Source organism: Lemur catta, chromosome 17, assembly GCF_020740605.2.
Source record: "Lemur catta isolate mLemCat1 chromosome 17, mLemCat1.pri, whole genome shotgun sequence".
NCBI classification, from domain to species: Eukaryota; Metazoa; Chordata; class Mammalia; order Primates; family Lemuridae; genus Lemur; species Lemur catta.
The window spans coordinates 3,590,239-3,608,923 of NC_059144.1; the positions used below are offsets into that span (position 1 = coordinate 3,590,239).

The following is an 18,685-nucleotide window of genomic DNA, read 5'->3' on the forward strand; positions in this document are numbered from 1 at the left end:
CTGAGCCAGCACAGGAGACACTGACATCTGTAGAAGAGTGGTTTTCCAGAAGCAATAGAGGTCCCCCACTTGGGACTTGCCACTTAAAATGAATACTGTTAGTGATGAAAAGGTATTGAGAGCCACTAACAACTATGAAATCCTAAAGCAGATTGGGAATTTGTCAACTCATTATGTGTTCAGCAGAGATTGCCAGATACAGTAGTAGATGCTGGGGGTGGGGTGAATTGAGCAGTCTCCCTGGGGAAGACAGAAGGGGCAGAGTGTGTGTGAGAAGACTCACGGTAGAGGGAAGCCCAGGAGCCTGTGGAAGCCCAGAGCGGAAAAGGGCACGTAGCTGGGTTGAGGTGAGAAGCCGCCTGTGGAGATGGCACCTGTGCTGAGTTGCGTAGCTGAGGTGAAAGCACCTACTGTGTGCTCACTTTGTGGTAGGCACCAGACATGATGTTACTAAGACAGGATGCCCACCCACCATAGAGTAAGCACGTAGCAGGTGCTCAATATTTGTTTTAAGCAGGAGCTATTGGTATCAGTATAGCAGAACTTGTATGGCGCTTGAGATTCTGTGCACAAGCCGGTAACACTGTCTTCCATAAAATTGTAAAGTTGCCCTTCAGAATGAATGTAGGCCTGGTGTCCCCTGCACCCACCCCAACCACATACTGTATGAAAGTGACTAACTCAGTGTTTTTCACAGATTTAGACTGGAATTCAGAGTTATTTCCTTGTACCATCCCAAATCTGAAAAATTCCAACTTTTCCCCTAGGATCTTTACCTTATATAGTAAATCTCTGCCCCTGGATCTGGCGTGTCGTATCTGGGATGTGTTCTGTCGAGACGGGGAAGAGTTCCTGTTCCGCACGGCCCTGGGCATCTTGAAGCTGTTTGAGGACATCCTGACCAAGATGGACTTCATCCACATGGCCCAGTTCCTGACCAGGCTGCCTGAGGACTTGCCTGCAGAAGAACTGTTTGCTTCCATTGCCACAATTCAGATGCAGAGTCGGAACAAGAAGTGGGCTCAGGTAAATGGATCTTTTTCTCCTCCTATTCCCAGCACAATAGTATAATTTAGGAAGTATGCTATCTGAAGTGCTCTAAGAATATGGTGGCCATCTTTGAAGTAGTCCTTGGGCTGAAAGTGAAGAGAGCTGGGTTTGAGGCTCTGCTGCAGGGTGTCTTGGGCAAGTCATTCCCTCTTTGGGCTGCTGTCAGCTGGAGGAGTGTGGATAATGAAAGCCTTCCTACCTACCTGTAGTGGCACGGGAAGGGCCAGAAGTCTTAGTTTGCTATTGTAGTGCATTCTGCATGTTAGAAGACATTTTTATGAATCAAACAACCACCACCGCCCCTTTAAAAAAAATAATGCCAGAGACAGAAAGCAAAGAGAACTAACTCACTGAGCCCTTGTGAACCATGCCTGTGGCAGGCTCTTGTGTACTTAGTGAAGGTCAAATTATCTCTATTTTACTAGAGAAGGGCAAGGAGGGGAGGGCAAGGTCCTGCCGGATCTTCCAGCCTGCTCCAGTCTGGGCCTGATCTATATTCCTCAGTTCTGCTCCACACATTCCTCTTAGGTCATGTCCCCTGTGGGACTGGCCAGCGTTGTCTGGTTCCACACTAAAAAGGAAAAAAACCAACTGCGGTTCTTATTCCTGCATATATGCTCAGTGTCAGTACCTGGCCCTCTGGTTTGATCTTTGTGAAGGTTTATACTCTTCCATATATGCCAGACAATGCCTGTTCTTGGCTTAACTTTTTTATTGTTGGAAGATTTTAAATATACACAAAAACAGAATAACAGAATAATGAACCCTCATGGACCTGTCCTTCAGCGGCAGTAACTGTGGAAGCACGGCCTGTCTTGTTTCAGCTGTATTCTAATTTGCCGTCGTATTTTAAAGTGAGCCCTAGGCAGCATGTCATCTGTCAGCGTTATGTCTCTCTAAACCATAAGGGCTCTTTTAACTACACTACTATTATCACTCAAAAGTTACAAATCCCTTCCTATTATCAGATATCCAGTTTTCAAATTTCTGATGGTTTCAAATGTCGTAAGTGGCTTTATAGTTTGTTTGAATCATGATCCAGATAAGGTCTATGCATTGTGATTGAATGCTCTAATAAGTCTTTTGAAAATACATGTGCCACTCCCCCTTCTTACCTTTTATTCCCTCTCCCCACCTTTATTTGGTGCAGAAAACATGTCATTTGTCCTATAACATTTCCCACAATATGGATTTTTCTGGTTGTATCCCTGTGGTGGTGTTTAACATGTTCCTCTGTATTTCCTATAAATTGATACTTCGATCTGGCCGGGCATGGTGGCTCACGCCTGTAATCCTAGCACTCTGGGAGGCCGAGGCGGGTGGATCGCTTGAGGTCAGGAGTTCGAGACCAGCCTGAGCAAGAACGAGATCCCGTCTCTACTAAAAAAATAGAAAGAAAAGAAATGATCTGGACAACTAAAAATATATAGAAAAAATTAGCTGGGCATGGTGGCACATGCCTGTAGTTCCAGCTACTCGGGAGGCTGAGGCAGAAGGATTGCTTGAGCCCAGGAGTTTGAGGTTGCTGTGAGCTAAGCTGACGCCAGGCTCTAGCCTGGGCAACAGAGCAAGACTCTGTCTCAAAAAAAAAAAAAAAAAAAAAAAGTTTGATCTAAAGGCTTTATCAGGTTTCAACTTTGTTTTTTATTTGGCAAGATTACTTCCTAAGTGATTAGTCTGTCTCTCTTTGATCTTATGTAGCAGCCTGTTTATTTTTATAACAGCTTTGTTGAGGTTTACATATCGTGGTATATATACATACCATAAAATTCACCGTTTTAAAGTGTACAGTTCAGTGCCTGTTTACTTATTAACCAGAGATAAGTTTTCCTCTCTCACCTGGGTGCCTTCGACTGTCCTCCCAAGCCTGTGCTTTCCCTCCCTCCTGTCCCATTACAGGAGGCTCTGTCTGGTTGGTGGGCTCCCTCCACACAGCGGTCTCTTGGGAAGAGGCACAGCTACCATAATGTGACCTAGGGTAATACTATGAAATGTGCCCCTGGTTTTACTAGCTGAAGGGGAGGCACTATTCTGTTTCTAGGGTACTGTGAGTTACATTTCTGAATTATTAAATATGTTCAATTTATAAAAAAGGAATGAAGTACTGATACATGCTACAAAATGGATGAACCTTGAAAACATCATGCTAAGTGAAATAAGCCAGACACAAAAGAGCACATATTGTATGATCCATGTATATGCAGATCCATAACAGGGAAATCTACAGAGACAGGAAGTGGATTAGTGGCTGCCTAGACTGGGAGTTGAAGGGTGGGATGGGAGGATAGGAGAGTGGTAGCTGAAAGGGTACAGAGGTGTTTTCTTGAGGTGAAAAAAATGTTATAAAATTGACCGTGGTGATGGTTACAAATATCTGTGAAGATACTGAAAACCAGTGAATTTTATACTTTAAATGGAGGAGTTATATGGCATGTAAATTATATTAAAGCTGTTAAAAGTGGCTGAGCACAGTGGCTCACACCTGTAATCCCAGCACTTTGGGAGGCCAACGTGGGAGGATCGCTTGAGGCCAGGAGTTTGAGACCAGCCTGGGCAACATAGCAAGACCTCCTTTCTATAAAAAATAAAATAATTAGCAGAGTGATCCGTTAAGCCCAGGAATTCGAGGTGACAGTGAGCTATGATCAGGCCACTTCACTCCAGCCTTGGTGACAGAATGAGACCCTGTCTTAAAAAAAGAAAACAGTTCATGTGTCAGCAGGGCTGGCTATATAATTATCAGGCATACAGTGAGAAAAAAGAGCCTTTCTCTGGTTACTAAATAAATGGATAATGCAAATGGAAATGTGGGGCCCCTTGTTTGAAAATTACTAAAAATGTTAAAGACAGTGACAGAAGAGTGTTCAGCTAAGCAAGGCCCCTCGGAGTGCAGGGTCATTTGCTGCAGAGGTCTCGTGTCTGTAAAGCTGGCCCTGTGTTTGAGGGTGTACTTTGGAATATTCCCGGATTCAGTGGCTTACAGTGGTTTCCTGATGTAGCTACAGAAAGCCAGGGTTTTTGCTAACAGCCTTTATTCTACACGTAGGACTGTTTCCACCTTGACTTTATAACTTGCGCGGTCACTGGCCTGCTGGTCTTCCTTTCCATTTCCTTCACTGGTTCTTTCCTTGGAGATATGGACCCATTTATTACCCTCTCATGCACACACTGCATACCCACACATATACACATAGATCACCCCCCCATGTACATGCACACACTGCACACCCACACACACAGATCAACTCCCTGCACAGGCACATACAACACACCCACGTATACACACAGATCACCCCCATGTACATGCGCACACTGCACACGCACACACACAGATCACCCCCATGTTTATGCACACACTGCACACCCACACATACAGATCACCCCCATGTACATGCACACACTGCACATCCACATACATACACAGATCAACCCCCTGCACAGGCACATACAGCACACCCACATATACACACAGATCACCCCCTTGTATATGCACACACTGCACACCCACATATACACAGATCCCCCCTCCCCCATGTACATGCACACACTGCACACCCATATACACACAGATCAACCCCCTGCATAGACATATACAGCACACCCACATATACACACAGATCCCCCCCATGTACATGCACACACTGCATACCCATACATACACAGATCAACTCCCTGCACAGGCACATACAGCACACCCACATATACACACAGATCACCTCCCCATGTACATGCACACACTGCACACCCACATATACACAGATCAACCCCCTGCACAGACACATACAGCACACCCACATATACACACAGATCACCCCCATGTATATGCACACACTGCACACCCACACACACAGATCAACCCCCATGTACATGCACACACTGTACACCCATACACACACAGATCAACCCCCTGCACAGGCACATACAGCACACCCACATATACACACAGATCACCTCCCCATGTACTTGCACACACTGCACACCCACATATACACAGATCAACCCCCATGTACATGCACACACTGCACACCCATATACACACAGATCAACCCCCTGCACAGGCACATACAGCACACCCACATATACACACAGATCACCTCCCCATGTACTTGCACACACTGCACACCCACATATACACAGATCAACCCCCATGTACATGCACACACTGCACACCCATATACACACAGATCAACCCCCTGCACAGGCACATACAGCACACCCACATATACACACAGATCACCCCCCATGTACAGTACACGCACACACTACACACCCATATACACACAGATCAACCCCCTGCACAGGCATATACAGCACACCCACATATACACACAGATCACCCCCTTGTACACGCACACACTGTACACCCACACACACAGATCCCCCCATGTACATGCACACACTGTACACACTCATATACACACAGATCAATCCCCTACACAGGCACATGCAGCACACCCACATAAACACATAGATCACCCCCCATGTACATGCACACACTGCACACCCACACACACAGATCAACTCCCTGCACAGGCACATACAGCACACCCACATATACACACAGATCACCCCCATGTATATGCACACACTGCACACCCACACACACACAGATCACCCCCATGTATATGCACACACTGCACACCCATACATACAGATCACCCCCATGTACATGCACACACTGCACACCCATATACACACAGATCAACCCCCTGCATAGGCACATACAGCACACCCACATATGCACACAGATCAACCCCCATGTACATGCACACACTGCACACCCATACACACAGATCACCCCCATGTATAGGCACACACTGCACACCCACATATACACACAGATCACCCCTATGTACATGCACACACTGCACACCAATGCACACACAGATCAACCCCCTGCACAGGCACATACAGCACGCCCACATATACCCACAGATCATCCCCCATGTACATGCACACACTGCATGCCCACATATACACAGATCAACCCCCATGGACATGCACACACTGCACACCCACATATACACACAGATCACCCCCATGTATATGCACACACTACACACTCAGACACATGCAGATCAACCCCCTGCACAGGCACATACAGCACACCCACATATACACACAGATCACCCCCATGTATATGCACACACTACACACACGCAGATCAACCCCCTGCACAGGCACATACAGCGCACCCACATATACACACAGATCACCTCCCATGTACATGCACACACTGCACACCCACACACACAGATCATCTTCATGCACATGTACACATTGCACACTCACACATATACTTACAGAGAGAAGGATTAAACCCAGATCTGCCATTTTGCTTCTTGCATTTTGGGGGCTAGGTGAAAACTATTGCGTAAAACTAGGAGTTATTTGAATAGTAGGATATTTTCTAATTAATGGGATAGTGATAGGAGTTAGTATGATGTAGGGGGCATCAGTTACTTTTATACAGTTCCAGTTCTTATGGGAATTGCAGTCCATTCATGTTTCTCTTAAATACTGTGCTTAAGGTTAAAGCACTAGTGAGCTTTTTTAAAACAAGTAAATGTTTATGTTTTGTCCCATTTACTTAGAGGTGGAGGGGGACTTTTATCTGTTATTCCTTTTCTGCAACTTATTTGAAACCTCCATAAAACGTTTCGGATTTACCCCTTGTAGTTTGTGATTCAAAGTGGCATAGTGCCTGGCTCCAGGCAGATAACACTGTGCTACCAAATCATCATCATCATCTTCGTCTTCTTCTTCTTTTTTTTTTTTTTGAAATAGGGTCTTGCCCTGTAGTGCAGGCTAGAGTGCAGTGGTGTCATCATAGCTCACTGCAATCTCAAACTCCTGGGCTTGAGCAGTCCTCCTGCCTCAGCCTCCTGAGTAGCTGGAACTACAGGTATATGGTCCCATGCCCAGCTAATTTTTCTACTTGGTAGAGATGGGATCTCGCTCTTGCTCAGACTGGTCTTGAACTCCTGGCCTCAAGCAATCCTCAAGCCTCAGCCTCCCAAAGTGTTAGGATGACAGGCGCGAGCCATTGTGCCCCGCCTTCCCTTGGTTTTGAAATCAGACAGATCTGGATTTGAATCCTTATGAACTGTTTCACTTTGAGCAAGGCATTTCTGAGGCTTCTGTTGTTCAGGTCCCTTATAATGGAGCATTAACCTTCCTAAGACTGTTGAGTAGATTAAGCAGGCAGGCACTGTGCCTGAAGTGCTGGTGGAGTGCTCTGCTTGGCATGGAGTGGGCATGCAAGAAATGGAGCCCATTACTGTCACTATGGTTGTTAAGCATTCCCAATGGAGTGGAATATTTTTAAAAGTAAAGGTGTTGACCTGAGCTGTGAGAACACAGAGGAGGGAGCAGACTGGGCAAGCTAGGGAAGGCAGATGAGAAGAGCTTTCAGAGGCAGCAGCTCCTGGGGAAGAAGGGACAGGGCTTCCAAGCTGTGGGGCCAGCCCAGGGCTTGTCAGTGTGCTAGCATGGAGGCCTGGACTTCCATGGTGGCCAGTGCTGGGGCTGGAGCCAGACTGTAGCAAGAGACAAGCCCTATAGCCCTGCTTCAGCATGGCTCCAAGGCTGTTTGGACACTGGCCCAGAGATGGGCTGGTCAGGTGTGCATGTCGGAAAGGTCCCTCTGGATGCAGGGGTGGAGGCAGCCCAGAGAGCAGAGAATTGGCAATAGTGGGGAGCTGGAGAGCCCAGTTTGGAGGCTGCTGCTATTCCTCTGTACTGTTCCTGGCAGGAGCTCCAGGGTCAGTGTGCATTGGAGACTAACCTCAGACGTCTTCCCTGTGATTCCTAGGTACTGACTGCTTTGCAGAAAGACAGCCGGGAAATGGAGAAAGGGAGCCCATCCCTCAGACACTGAGGCTGCAGATGTGACTCGCACTCAGCACTAAAGCAGCGCTCCAGCGGCACCTGTGTTGTTTCAGACTGACACCCTGGCAGCTGAGAACAGGGCCTCTTTTCATGTTTGATTCGTAACACTGGAAATACTGGAGTTGGCCTTAATACAAACAAACAAACAAACAAACAAACAGAAAAAACTTTTAAAGAATTAAACCAAGGCTTAGCCTTAAGAAGCTCAGTGAAATGATGCCCTGGTGTTGGCCATGGCCAAGCACTGCGTTTTCTGCATGGTTTAAATATAGGGCAGTGGCTAACTTCCTCCCCTCCTTTATTTCAGCAAAAGTTAAATTGTAATGCTTTTATGTCAACTACTGGAAAATACATTACAATCTTTCTTAGCCAAGATGCATGAGAAATGTTATTTGGGAGACCTCAGAGATGTTACTGGCTCATATTTACATATTTTAGATATGAAAGGGATTGCTGACTGAGCTATTAAGATAATCTTTCCAGAGCTGGAGGTCATGTTCTTAAAACCCACCTACCAAAGATAGCATTAAAGGAAAACGGGCTCTCTGAGGATAGGCACTGAGTGCTCATGGGCTCCCTGGGAATCAACCCAACCTGTGGTTTGGCATTTTACCATGTTGCCTTGACAAAATTACAGCATGAAGGCTGCAAATACACAGTTAGTTTCCAGTGGGAACCTGCTCTCTGAAAGATCACTCCCTGCATCTGCTGAGCAAGGGTGGAGAGTTCGAGCAGGAGGAGTGATTTGCAAAGGCCTGTGGCAGTAGAGACAGGTTTAAGAGTTGATGGAAAACAGCATGGAAACGGCCCCCTTTTAAGTAAAAGGGTGGGGAAAGAGAACGTTGAGACTTGCCCCTCTTCCACCCTACCTGTTTTTATGGAGGTCGCAGTATAGCAGTGCAGCCTGTGGAAACAGCATGACGCTGGGAGGTTGTTCCCTTGCTCTAACAGAATGTTCTTCTTTGCCTTTGTCCCCTGGACAGCTGGATCAGTCCTAAGTGCCAGTGAGTCCGTCCTCATGCATTTGGCTTTAAAATACATGCTTCCTAACACATTGTAGGGATGAAGGAGTGAGCAGCACACATCTAACAGCCCAAACAGTTTTGTCACAATGCTCAATAGCTGGACCATCAGCACTTCCCCATTTGAGCTGATTTTCCCAAGGTCATTGGCAAATTTTATATTCTTGCTTTTCCTTGACTAATTTTGAGAGCTTTGTATAAGAACTTTGGATATCCAAATTCACAGTAATGAACAGTTTTTGCACAGAATAGCCCAGATGACAGGCCAGTATCTGTGGAGGCAGGTTCTTACATGGCAACCCATTGGTCTTTGGGAGTGCTTGGCAGACCAGGTTCACAGGCACGGTTAGCTGTGCATGAGTGCCTTGGTGTGGTCTGTACTCTACGGCCCTTCTCAGCCATACTTCCCACCTCCAGGGAGTACCCCCGTGGTTGATCTTGTTTCTGATTTTGAGGACTCTTTGGCTCCCATGCAACAGGAGACTGGGCTGGGAGCTGGGGGAATAAAGCCTAACAGTGGCATTATTTTTCTAGGTTTTCTATGTCTGCCATACCGCTAATGATCCTTCTAGGTGCAATAGCAAGTTGCCGAGCCAGTGGTCATTCCCATGCCTTCCATCCCAACTCTGTACCATGTGCCATTTGTCTTGGAATCTACTTTCTTCCCCTTATGTTCTTAACTGAATCTCCAGGGAGGTTGCAGAGCATCATGGATACCACTTTCTGCCTCAGCCTTTAAATGCTGACTTGCCTCCCCTCTTGGAGGAGGCGTTCTGTCTTCACTGGAGGTCTTGGCAGCCTCCAGACCTAGCCATTTTCTGACATCAAGATGCTGAATGTAACCCAGACTGAGCCCTGCACACTGTCGTTCCTCACAGATGTACTTATTTTTGTTCCATGATGTGGGCGTTCTGTTCTTTAAAGATGTATATATTTTCTTACTGTACATAAAGATGTTCCTTAAGTCATACAGAAAGGGATGCAACAAGGGGCTTTGTGCAGCTTGTTCCGAACGCAGTTGTGAAACTTCATGTGTATTCAAAACTCAGCTCTTAACATTTCTCATCAAGCAGTTTGACATAAAGCTCTTTGGATAGCACCACATATGCATTAAGTCCTTAAACAGGATTCTATGCCAATCTGGAACACTTACCATATCTAGAGTTCAGAAGAGGTTTTCATGACCTGTTCGGGGATCACATGAGGTCTTGCTAGTTCAGTGTGTCCTCTTCAGAGGCCAGAAGGTTCCAAGTCCCCATCCAGGATCACTTAGTCCCTATCCACAAAGGCTGCTGTAGGGTGTGGAGGAGTCTGTCTATGTCATCGTTCAGGTAAACTGGAAACAGACGCTGCCATGCTTCCCCTTGGGAAGTCTGCACATTCCACTTCACATGCCCTTGGCTTTTGGAATCTGAGACTTCAGGTCTGGGATGTTTTGCAGTTTGCGTGCTAGAGTGAGCACTGCATCTCCCCCCAGTCACTGAGATCTTATTTAGAAATGCTGTTCATTCACAAGGTACTTTTTAACTGTTCAGTTTTCAACTATTTTAAATAGTTTGCCGAAAACTTCTGATAACACTTGCTACATATCATGTTTTACTTGCTTGTACAGTTAACCTTTTATTTAGTGGACTGTATCAAAGTAGGACTTTTTTGAATTGTAAATATGTGGTTTTATTAAATAAAAGTCATGTAAAATTGTTACTTATGTTTACTGTAGTTTGATTTAAAGTTAGAATTCTCACTTGGAAGCATGGTAAAAATTTGACTTTGAGCTTTTTGCTGTTTGAATATTTGTAAATCCCCTTATTAGGCCTGTAAAACAAAAAGATGGTGCAGTCATGGTAGTTTAGTCCAGGGGTTCAACAGTTGAGTGCACCCCTTCCAGACTGGAGTGGAGCCCCAACCTTGCCACACCCCCTCTTCAGCCTGGCCCTGCCTTAGTGTCTGCCATGCCTACCACTCACACTCCTGAGCCTGCCACACGCCTCCTAGCGTGCAGTTGGTGCTTGCCCTGTGCCAGTCACTGCATCAAGGGCTCTTCACATTCCTTTAAGAACCTTCTCAGAAGCCTGTGAATCAGGTACTGACAGCTGTGTCTCCCAGCAGTCAGCAGGGTGACACGGGCTCATCCCTGCAAGGTACAGGTCAGTAATGCTGCCTCACAAGGCTGGTAGAGAGGGTGGAGGATCGTGAGGTCACTTAGATCCAGACAGAGCGAGTGCTTATGGGTGTGGGGGGTGGTCGTCCCTGCTCACTCAGCCAGGAGGTTCAGACAGGAGAGCATGTCCAAGTCTCAGCTGAAGGGTGCAGAGCCCTTGGGGTGGCTTTCTCTTTTTCCCCTTGTCCACCAGGAGACTCTTTCCTTGTCCTCCAGGACTCTCACCTGAGCAGAGGCAGCTGCTCCTCTGTCTCCTCCAGGCGTCTGAGGACTGTGCCATGGAACTTTCCATTCTACTGCAGTCGCTGGCTTCCCTGCCCTCTTCCCTATGAGACAGGTATTCTCACTTATGCCCTGGGCCCCAGCAGGATGCTCAGAAACAGTACCTGCCTTCCCTCTTGGGGCCATTGTTACTTATTTCTTCTCTTTTCCTGCAGGCTGTAGGGTGAGAGGACAGGCTACAAGCGCTCAAGTATCCTGGGAAATAAGGCTTTGGCAGTTAGTCCTGGGAGATAGCCGTGGTATGGTCCTGCCGAGGGAAGGAGTGTTGTTCCAGAGCCAGTGGGCTGCAAGGATGGCAGGTGATGCTCACAGAAGAGCCCAGAGCAGGATATGAGCTAGATAGTGCTCTGGGCCTCTAAGGGATATCTGGGCACTTTGAGTCATGGCCAAGTCCCTGGATAGGCAGGCAAGGGCATGAATAACATCAGCATATATTTGAGTACATGTTTGGCACCATGCAAAGCAGCCCCACTGATTTCCCTGGGAACCCCACAAGTTCCTCCACATCTTAACATGGTCCTATCTGAGGACTGGCCCTCGGCTCTAAGGCTTCCCTTTGATGGCCAGGCCCTTCCCCTCATCCACCTGGTGACTAACAGCTCATCTCAAGGTCCACCTGGGTGTCCCCACACTGTGTTGGTGCAGGGTTCCATTACTGCTTTGTGCCTTCCTGGTAGAGTCCACACCTCAGGTGGTTCTTGAACTGTCAGTCCCACTTCCCCAGTCTAGAACACTCAGGGAACCAGTCTTGACTCTCCGTATTTGCATATACAATGCATCTGTACCATCTCTTGGGCAAACATTCCACAGGTTCTGCCACCACTCTTTGTGCCTGTCCTATGGAGCTGCTGTCCGCTTAGCTCCAACTCTTCCTCAGCAGGTGTGGGACTTGCACACAGGAGGTGCTCAGATAAAGAAGTGAATCCAGGCCTCACCCTAGACCCTGCCCCCGTAGTTGCAGCCAGACCTACAGGAGCTCCCAGAGGCCCCAGAGCAAATGTGTCCTCTGAAGAGGGCATTTCTGAGCAAGGGCTTGAGGGGGTCACCAGGCCTGAGTCTGAGCCCTAGCACTGCCACTAACTTGCTGTAGGAGCCTAAGCAAATCACTGCTCTGTGTCACATATTTGAAATGGGGACAATAAGTGTTTCTTCCACGGAGCTGCTGTGGAGAGTAAATGAGGTGATTTGTGGACAGCACGCAGCCCAGCACCTGGCGTGGCTGAGCAGCAAGCCAGCCCATGTGAGGTTCTGTGTGGAGTGAAGGGAAGGGCCTTCTCCCTAAACATTAAAATGAGTTACTCATGGACTTGAAAGCATCAGTATGGTTTCCAGAGTCTCACAAAGTTTGTCTTAAACATTGTTCCTTCAACTTCTTGCCCCTGTTCTGGAGCTCCTGGTAGAAACTGCTGCCATGAAAAATAAACCCAAGTTTAAAGTGCGTTTTGGTTAGAGTTAAGAACAGGGCCCTGGAGTTAAATCTTGTAGCCAATGATTGCCATTTAGGAGCTCCGAGACCTTTGAGGATTTTCCTGAATTCTCTAAACCTCATTTTCCTTTTCTGTAACCAAGGTTAGAAAGGGCACCCAGCACCTATCCACTGGGCTGTGAAGATTAAATAAAAATAAGATGCTGAACTAATTGTATCATTAAAAAAACCCAGAAACATTGCTATAGGTTGCTAGACTCATGCCCTTGACATGTGAGTGTTTAGTATCTCACATCGTTGAACTTAGAAATTTAAAAAAAAAGCACAGTAAATATTTCTCAATTTTACTGTCCAGAGAAGATACACTGTTTTCATATTCTGATTTTTTCCTATAAAAAATTGTTCCCATTTTACAAATGAGTACACTGAGGCTTAGAAAGATGAAGTGATTTGTCCCAGGTTGCAGTCAGAAAGAGAGCCGAACGCAGCTCCAGCTGATGCCAAAGTCTTAGCAGTAGGCTGTGTCTTCTCCCAGGGTCATTTTTATTCACCATCCTTTGGGTGAAATGTTAGAAGATTTCATCAATTGAAAAATTAGGGTGTAATTTTATGCATTAAAGTATGTACACATATAATCATTGATTTAAAGAAAAAAACTAGCTGATCCTGTGAAAGGAGCATTACACTGGAAGTGGGAGACATGTAGTTCGTGCGTGGCTGACATGGTCCCTGCAGTGCTCTCTGTTCCTAGCATTTGTGGGATTCTTCACTGTGGTATTAAGACTGCCTGAAAGTTTGAAACATGAAAAGCACTGAATTGGGGTGCATTAACTCTGGTATTATTGCATGGACAGGTACCCCATACCAATGTCAAAAATGTAAATTAATGGCTGCCAACAAACTCATAAAAAAAGAAAGCATAATTTCCACTTACATAATTTTAAAATCTCAAAAGTGGTAAGTCACCAAAAATGATTTTCATTTGCCAATGAAAAAGTTTCTTTTTCAGATGCCTTGGGCTTTGTCTATGAGGTGCTTGTGAGGTGCTTGATTTACTCTGGCTCTTGCTGCTAAGAAACAAAAACTCTCTTGTAATACTGACAGAGACATTTTCAATGCATACCAACTTTTCTTAAAAAAGGTCTAATTTCATGTAACATCTCATTCAAAATGTATTCAGTATCAACATTTTCGGGGCCCTGTACTTTCTGACAAGGAGATGAAAAGGCAGCTTTTGCTTTTCGTGCTCACAAGTCATCTTAGTCTTAGAGGTTTCCAGTTCAGTGGCTGGCATCTCTGGGGCTGATCCCTGCTGTAATTTAACAGTGCTCTCCACTTGTGGTGGTCTCCAAATTTGACTACAAGCCCTCCTTCCTGCTGTTTCCCCTAATTGGTTCGACTTCTTGAGAGATCCTCTTTCTGCCTATAATTATTTTTGAATCCAACATAGGACTTAGTGCCTGACACATAACAGGCATTCAAGTAACACTTATTTTCAGAAAATGAACAAGACTGGCACTATATTAATGTATTAATCCAACAAATTTACTGAGTACCATTTATGTGCCAGGCACTGTGCGGGCTACCAGGGAAGATTATGAACGAATAGTCTTTGCCATCGAGGGACTTTGTCTCATTGGGGTATAGATTACTAATGCAGGTAACGGTCCCTAAGCAGTCGATCAAAGGCTGGATGGGGCTGAACACAGGTTTCTGTGGGGGCACAAATTGGAGCACTTCAGTAAGATTTTGGGGACAGATAATGCTTTAGGGTCTGTGTGGTTCTTTCTCCAAAGTAAGGTATCTTAAGAAACAATTTGTGAATGTGTTGCTATTTCATGGTTTAGTGCTCTCCTGTAATTAGAACCATGGTAGGAGATAATCAACAGAAGCTTGGCTTCTAATTAATCATAACATCTCCAGTGTAAGGTACTATAATTTGAAGAGAACATTGGTAACTTACTATAAAATCATTTACTTAGGACAGATTTGCTCTGAGGGTTCTGCTTGTTACTGGGTTCAAGGCTGGTGAGGAGTGTTTGGTTGGATGTAGGTAATTGCTGATGGGTAAATATCAGCTGAAAATACCTGTTCTCCCCACAGTGAACCACAGAGATTAAGGATGCCATTGTAACGAGAGCTGCTTGCTGGTCAAGGCACTGAGCATCACTGCCAAGTTCACTTTGAAGCCTCCCCAGCCACAGAAGAACCCAGTGGGCCTGTTCTGCTTTTAGTTTTCAATACAAAGAAAACCAAGTTCTATTTGCCAGTGATTTACTGCTTCACTTGATGAATAGGGTGGAGGAAAGACTAAAACTGTAGAGAGTAAGGAGGAGAATGGAAGCCAGAAGTCAAAGCTTTTTCCTTTACTCCTCTCATTATTACATTTGTGTGGTTTGATATAAAAAAGTGTATTCAAGCCATGGAAGTTAGAAAAGGAATTTTATTCAACCTTCCTTGGCTTCAAAGGAAACATACTTTCAAAAACAAAATCATGTCATCAAAAGATTCTCACAGCCAATGGGGTCACCTGCCCACCTGCCCAGAGTGGGGTTTCTACCATTCTTTAGAGGTATCTAGCACCAAAAAATATATCATCTTTCTAATGATCCACTTAAGTTTAGGAGTGGGAGAATACTTTGAATCCCAAATCTGCACTTCTCAAAATTCAACCTAAGAAATGAAACCAAGTCCCTAGCTCCAAGGTAATCACTGATACTGCATTAAGGAGATAGACCTATCAATTATTTTTTACAGTAACACAAGAAATAATAGCATTTTAATATTTGATGCAAAGTGAACTCAGGCATAATAAGGGTCCTGTTGTTGAGATCCAAAAGTATCCCGCTAAAACAGAACGCTATGTCCTCTAGGCTGCCAGCAGCCACCATTCCATAGATTTTGCACCTGGCAAAATAGTACAATTGTCATCTTGTTTTCACTGGAAAGCAAAATTTCAGTTTTGGGGTACAAATCAATGGATTTCTTGAGAAGATCTAAGAAAACATTTAATAGGAATTGAAGACTGTCATTGAGGCAGAAACAAATATTAATGGTCAGTAGCCTGAGCTTCCTTTCACTGAAAGGAAAGATGAAGGAACATTAGTTCCTTTTCGTGTTTATCATTTCTCCTGTTTCCTGGATGTTATTTATTATCCCAGAAGCCAGTACTAGTTACATATAAAACAATTTCAGATTAAGATTAATCTAAGAGAATTAGTGTGCTTCTAGTTGTGACAGTAATTCAGGACTACACAGTTTAATAAATCCAAAGGGAGTTTAGTAATTATCTTAATGGACAAGAATATTTTTGTACCCTGCCCAAATGTACCCCTCCTCCCCACCCTCCTTGAACTTTTACACCCTCCTAACATATGGAAAAGGAACAGTACTCCTTAGTTCTGTCATTGAAATTATGGAATTGCTCAGATATAACAATACTTTCGACAGCTTTTCATGAGAAGTCAGTTAACATGAAATGAACCCTGTTGTTTGTTTCTCTGGACCTATTTTGCTTAATCCCATATAAAACTAACTGCTGACCCAATTTTGTGCTCAGCACTAATTTGAAAGCTGAAAAATTGTGAGATAAATATAAAATATATTTATATCCCAAATATCACAGGCTTAATAAAGAATGGCACAAAATGGAAAATAAAAGTTAAAGGACATATGATATGCCGAGAGTGAAAATGTTTTGCTGACTCTTCTCATCAAGTGTATCAAGAGGGGAGAAAGGCTTTGGCTTCCCTGATCTTCTGCCTCAGGCCTCTGCAAGACAAAGTGAGCCCAGCGTGATGGCACTTCAGGGATTCCAGGCGCTGCTTGAGCAGTTCTGTCTTTTCCACCTTTTCTTCCAAGTCCCGAAGCAGTGATTCCTTGCCCAGAAGCCCACACTTCTGATCCAGCTTGATGTTGTCAACCCGCAGGCTGTCTCGCGCTTGCTTCGTCTTGGTGAAGATGTCTCTTCCTAGGGCTACCTGAGCCTCAATTTCCAAAAGCTGTTCCTTTTTGCGTGCATTCTCCATATCCATAAAGTGCAGCTTCTCCTTCACATGGGTTATTGTTTGCACATTGTTGGTCACTTTGTTACGCAGTTTTAAAAGTTCCTCATTTCGTTCCTCAACTTTCTCATTTAAGGTCTGATTCTCAATCTTAAGCTGTTCACAGTCAATGAGGAGCAGACCCTCTGTCAAGTCCTCCTGGGCCCTCATCCTGGTTTCAAAGTGCACCAGGCTCTGCTTCAGTTGCACGTTCTCCAGCCGTACAGCGCTCATCTCCTTCACCTTTTTATCTTCCAACGCCTGGATCGCCTCCACTTCCCGCAGAGCGGCCTGGCGCCCGCCCCGCATCCAACAGCTGCCCATGGCCTGCATCACCACCTGCTTCTTCAGTGCCTGGAAGCCTCGCCACTCCTTCTCCGCCCTGGCGAGCTTCTCCTGGCCCTGCTTCTTCAGCTGGGCCAGCTCCTGATGGTACCACTGTAGGTCGTCTGCCTGTTGCTTCTTCAGCTCCTCCAGCATGGCCAGATAGCGTAGGTACACCTGCTCCTTCTCGGGGGCCTCGGTCTCCGGGCCCTTGTCAGGCACCTCGGCGGCTTCCAGGCCCTTCTTCTTGCGCAGCGCCTCGCAGATCTTGTGCTGCAGGCACACGTTGTAGCGCTGGCAGCGGTTCCGCTCCACCAGCAGGGAGCGGTACTGCTCCAGGAGCTCGCTGCGCAGCTGTTGCTCCTTCAGCTTCTGGACCTCCTCTGACCACTCGTAGTAGTCCTCATCGTCTCCGTACAGGTACGTCCCCTCCTTCTCACTTTTCGCCGGACGGCCTTCTCCACCCTTCCCCTCTCTTTCCTCACTCTTTTTCTGCTCCTCCTCTTCCTCCTCCTCCTCTTCCTCCTGTCTCTCTTCCTCGGCCTCCTCCCGGGCTGGCGCAGCCTCTGCTCCGCCGGTCGTGGTCGGCAGCAGGGAGGCTTGAGACTCGGCTTCCTTCTTCCCGCCCGCCGCCGCCGCCTCCTCCTCCTCCTCCCAATCCTCCTCTTCCTCCTCCTCCCCTTCCTTCTCCGGTTCCTCGGGCACGGCTTCGGATCCCGGCTTGGCTGGCTCCTCAGCCGCGGCCTCGGGCTCGGCCGGCCACCCCGGCTCTCCAGGCCCCTCCTCACCCTCAGCTTCGGTGTCTGCCGGCCCTGCCGGGGTCTCGGCCTGCTCGTCCGCGGCGGCGCCTCCCCGCGAAGCCTCTACCTCCTCCCCCGCCTCTGCCTCCGCTTCGGGCTGCGGCTCCGGCTCCGGCTCTAGATCCGGCTCCACGGGTTCGGTGGGGGCCTGGAGGCCAGATTTGGTCTTGATCTCGGACGACCGCGAGGGCAGGCTTTCCACATCTTCGCCTTCTCCCTCCGGGTCCCTAGGACGCTCCGAAGGCCTGTCCATCTCCCACAGTCAGGGCAGCGGACCCCAGCGGCAGGCTGTTAGGTTTCCCGGGGCAACCAAGGGCGCACGCGGTGGGCCCGCCGATTGGCCAGGCCTTAGGCCAATGCCCTGCCCCTAATCCCCGCCCCTGGCCACGGCCGACCAATGGGAAGCCGATAGCGGGCGACGGGCGGGGTTGATTGGAAGCGAGCGAGGGCTCTCCCCGCGAGAGGCGTGGCGCGCCAGCCAGACTTCCTGCCCGCCCATTTCCCACCGCGAGGCCTGGGGCGGGGCGTCGGGATGCTCTGGGAAAGGCCGCAGCGGCCGGGGCGGGGGCGCGCAGGCGCAGAGTGGCGGGCCGGGCGTCCGCGCGGTGGCGCGCGCGGGCGCCTGCGCGATGCGGCGGGGCGACGGCGGCGGCGGCGGCGGCGGCGGCCGGGCCGGGCCGGATGGC

The 18,685-nt window shown here is 47.2% G+C and overlaps 2 protein-coding genes across 5 annotated transcripts in view; one reads left to right on the top strand and one right to left on the bottom strand.

Annotated features, from left to right (window-relative positions):
• The window catches only part of TBC1D14 (TBC1 domain family member 14), a 126,317-nt gene extending 111,225 nt beyond the window's left edge, over window positions 1-15,092 (top strand). For 3 of the 4 annotated variants that reach the window (XM_045529073.1, XM_045529075.1, XM_045529077.1), the window contains 2 exons: window positions 768-1,026; window positions 7,865-10,667. In XM_045529073.1, the coding sequence (XP_045385029.1) occupies window positions 768-1,026; window positions 7,865-7,930 (325 nt within the window). In that variant the 3' untranslated portion in view covers window positions 7,931-10,667. Of the gene's footprint in view, window positions 1-767; window positions 1,027-7,864; window positions 10,668-14,935 lie in introns of those variants that run through there. The other variant, XM_045529074.1, reaches the window with a different exon arrangement.
• Window positions 15,093-15,257: 165 nt separating this feature from the next.
• On the bottom strand, window positions 15,258-18,285 carry CCDC96 (coiled-coil domain containing 96). Its single transcript, XM_045528100.1, has one exon. It carries the CDS (start codon window positions 18,250-18,252, stop codon window positions 16,555-16,557), a length of 1,698 nt encoding a protein of 565 aa, XP_045384056.1. The 5' UTR covers window positions 18,253-18,285; the 3' UTR covers window positions 15,258-16,554.
• Window positions 18,286-18,685: the final 400 nt, after the last annotated feature.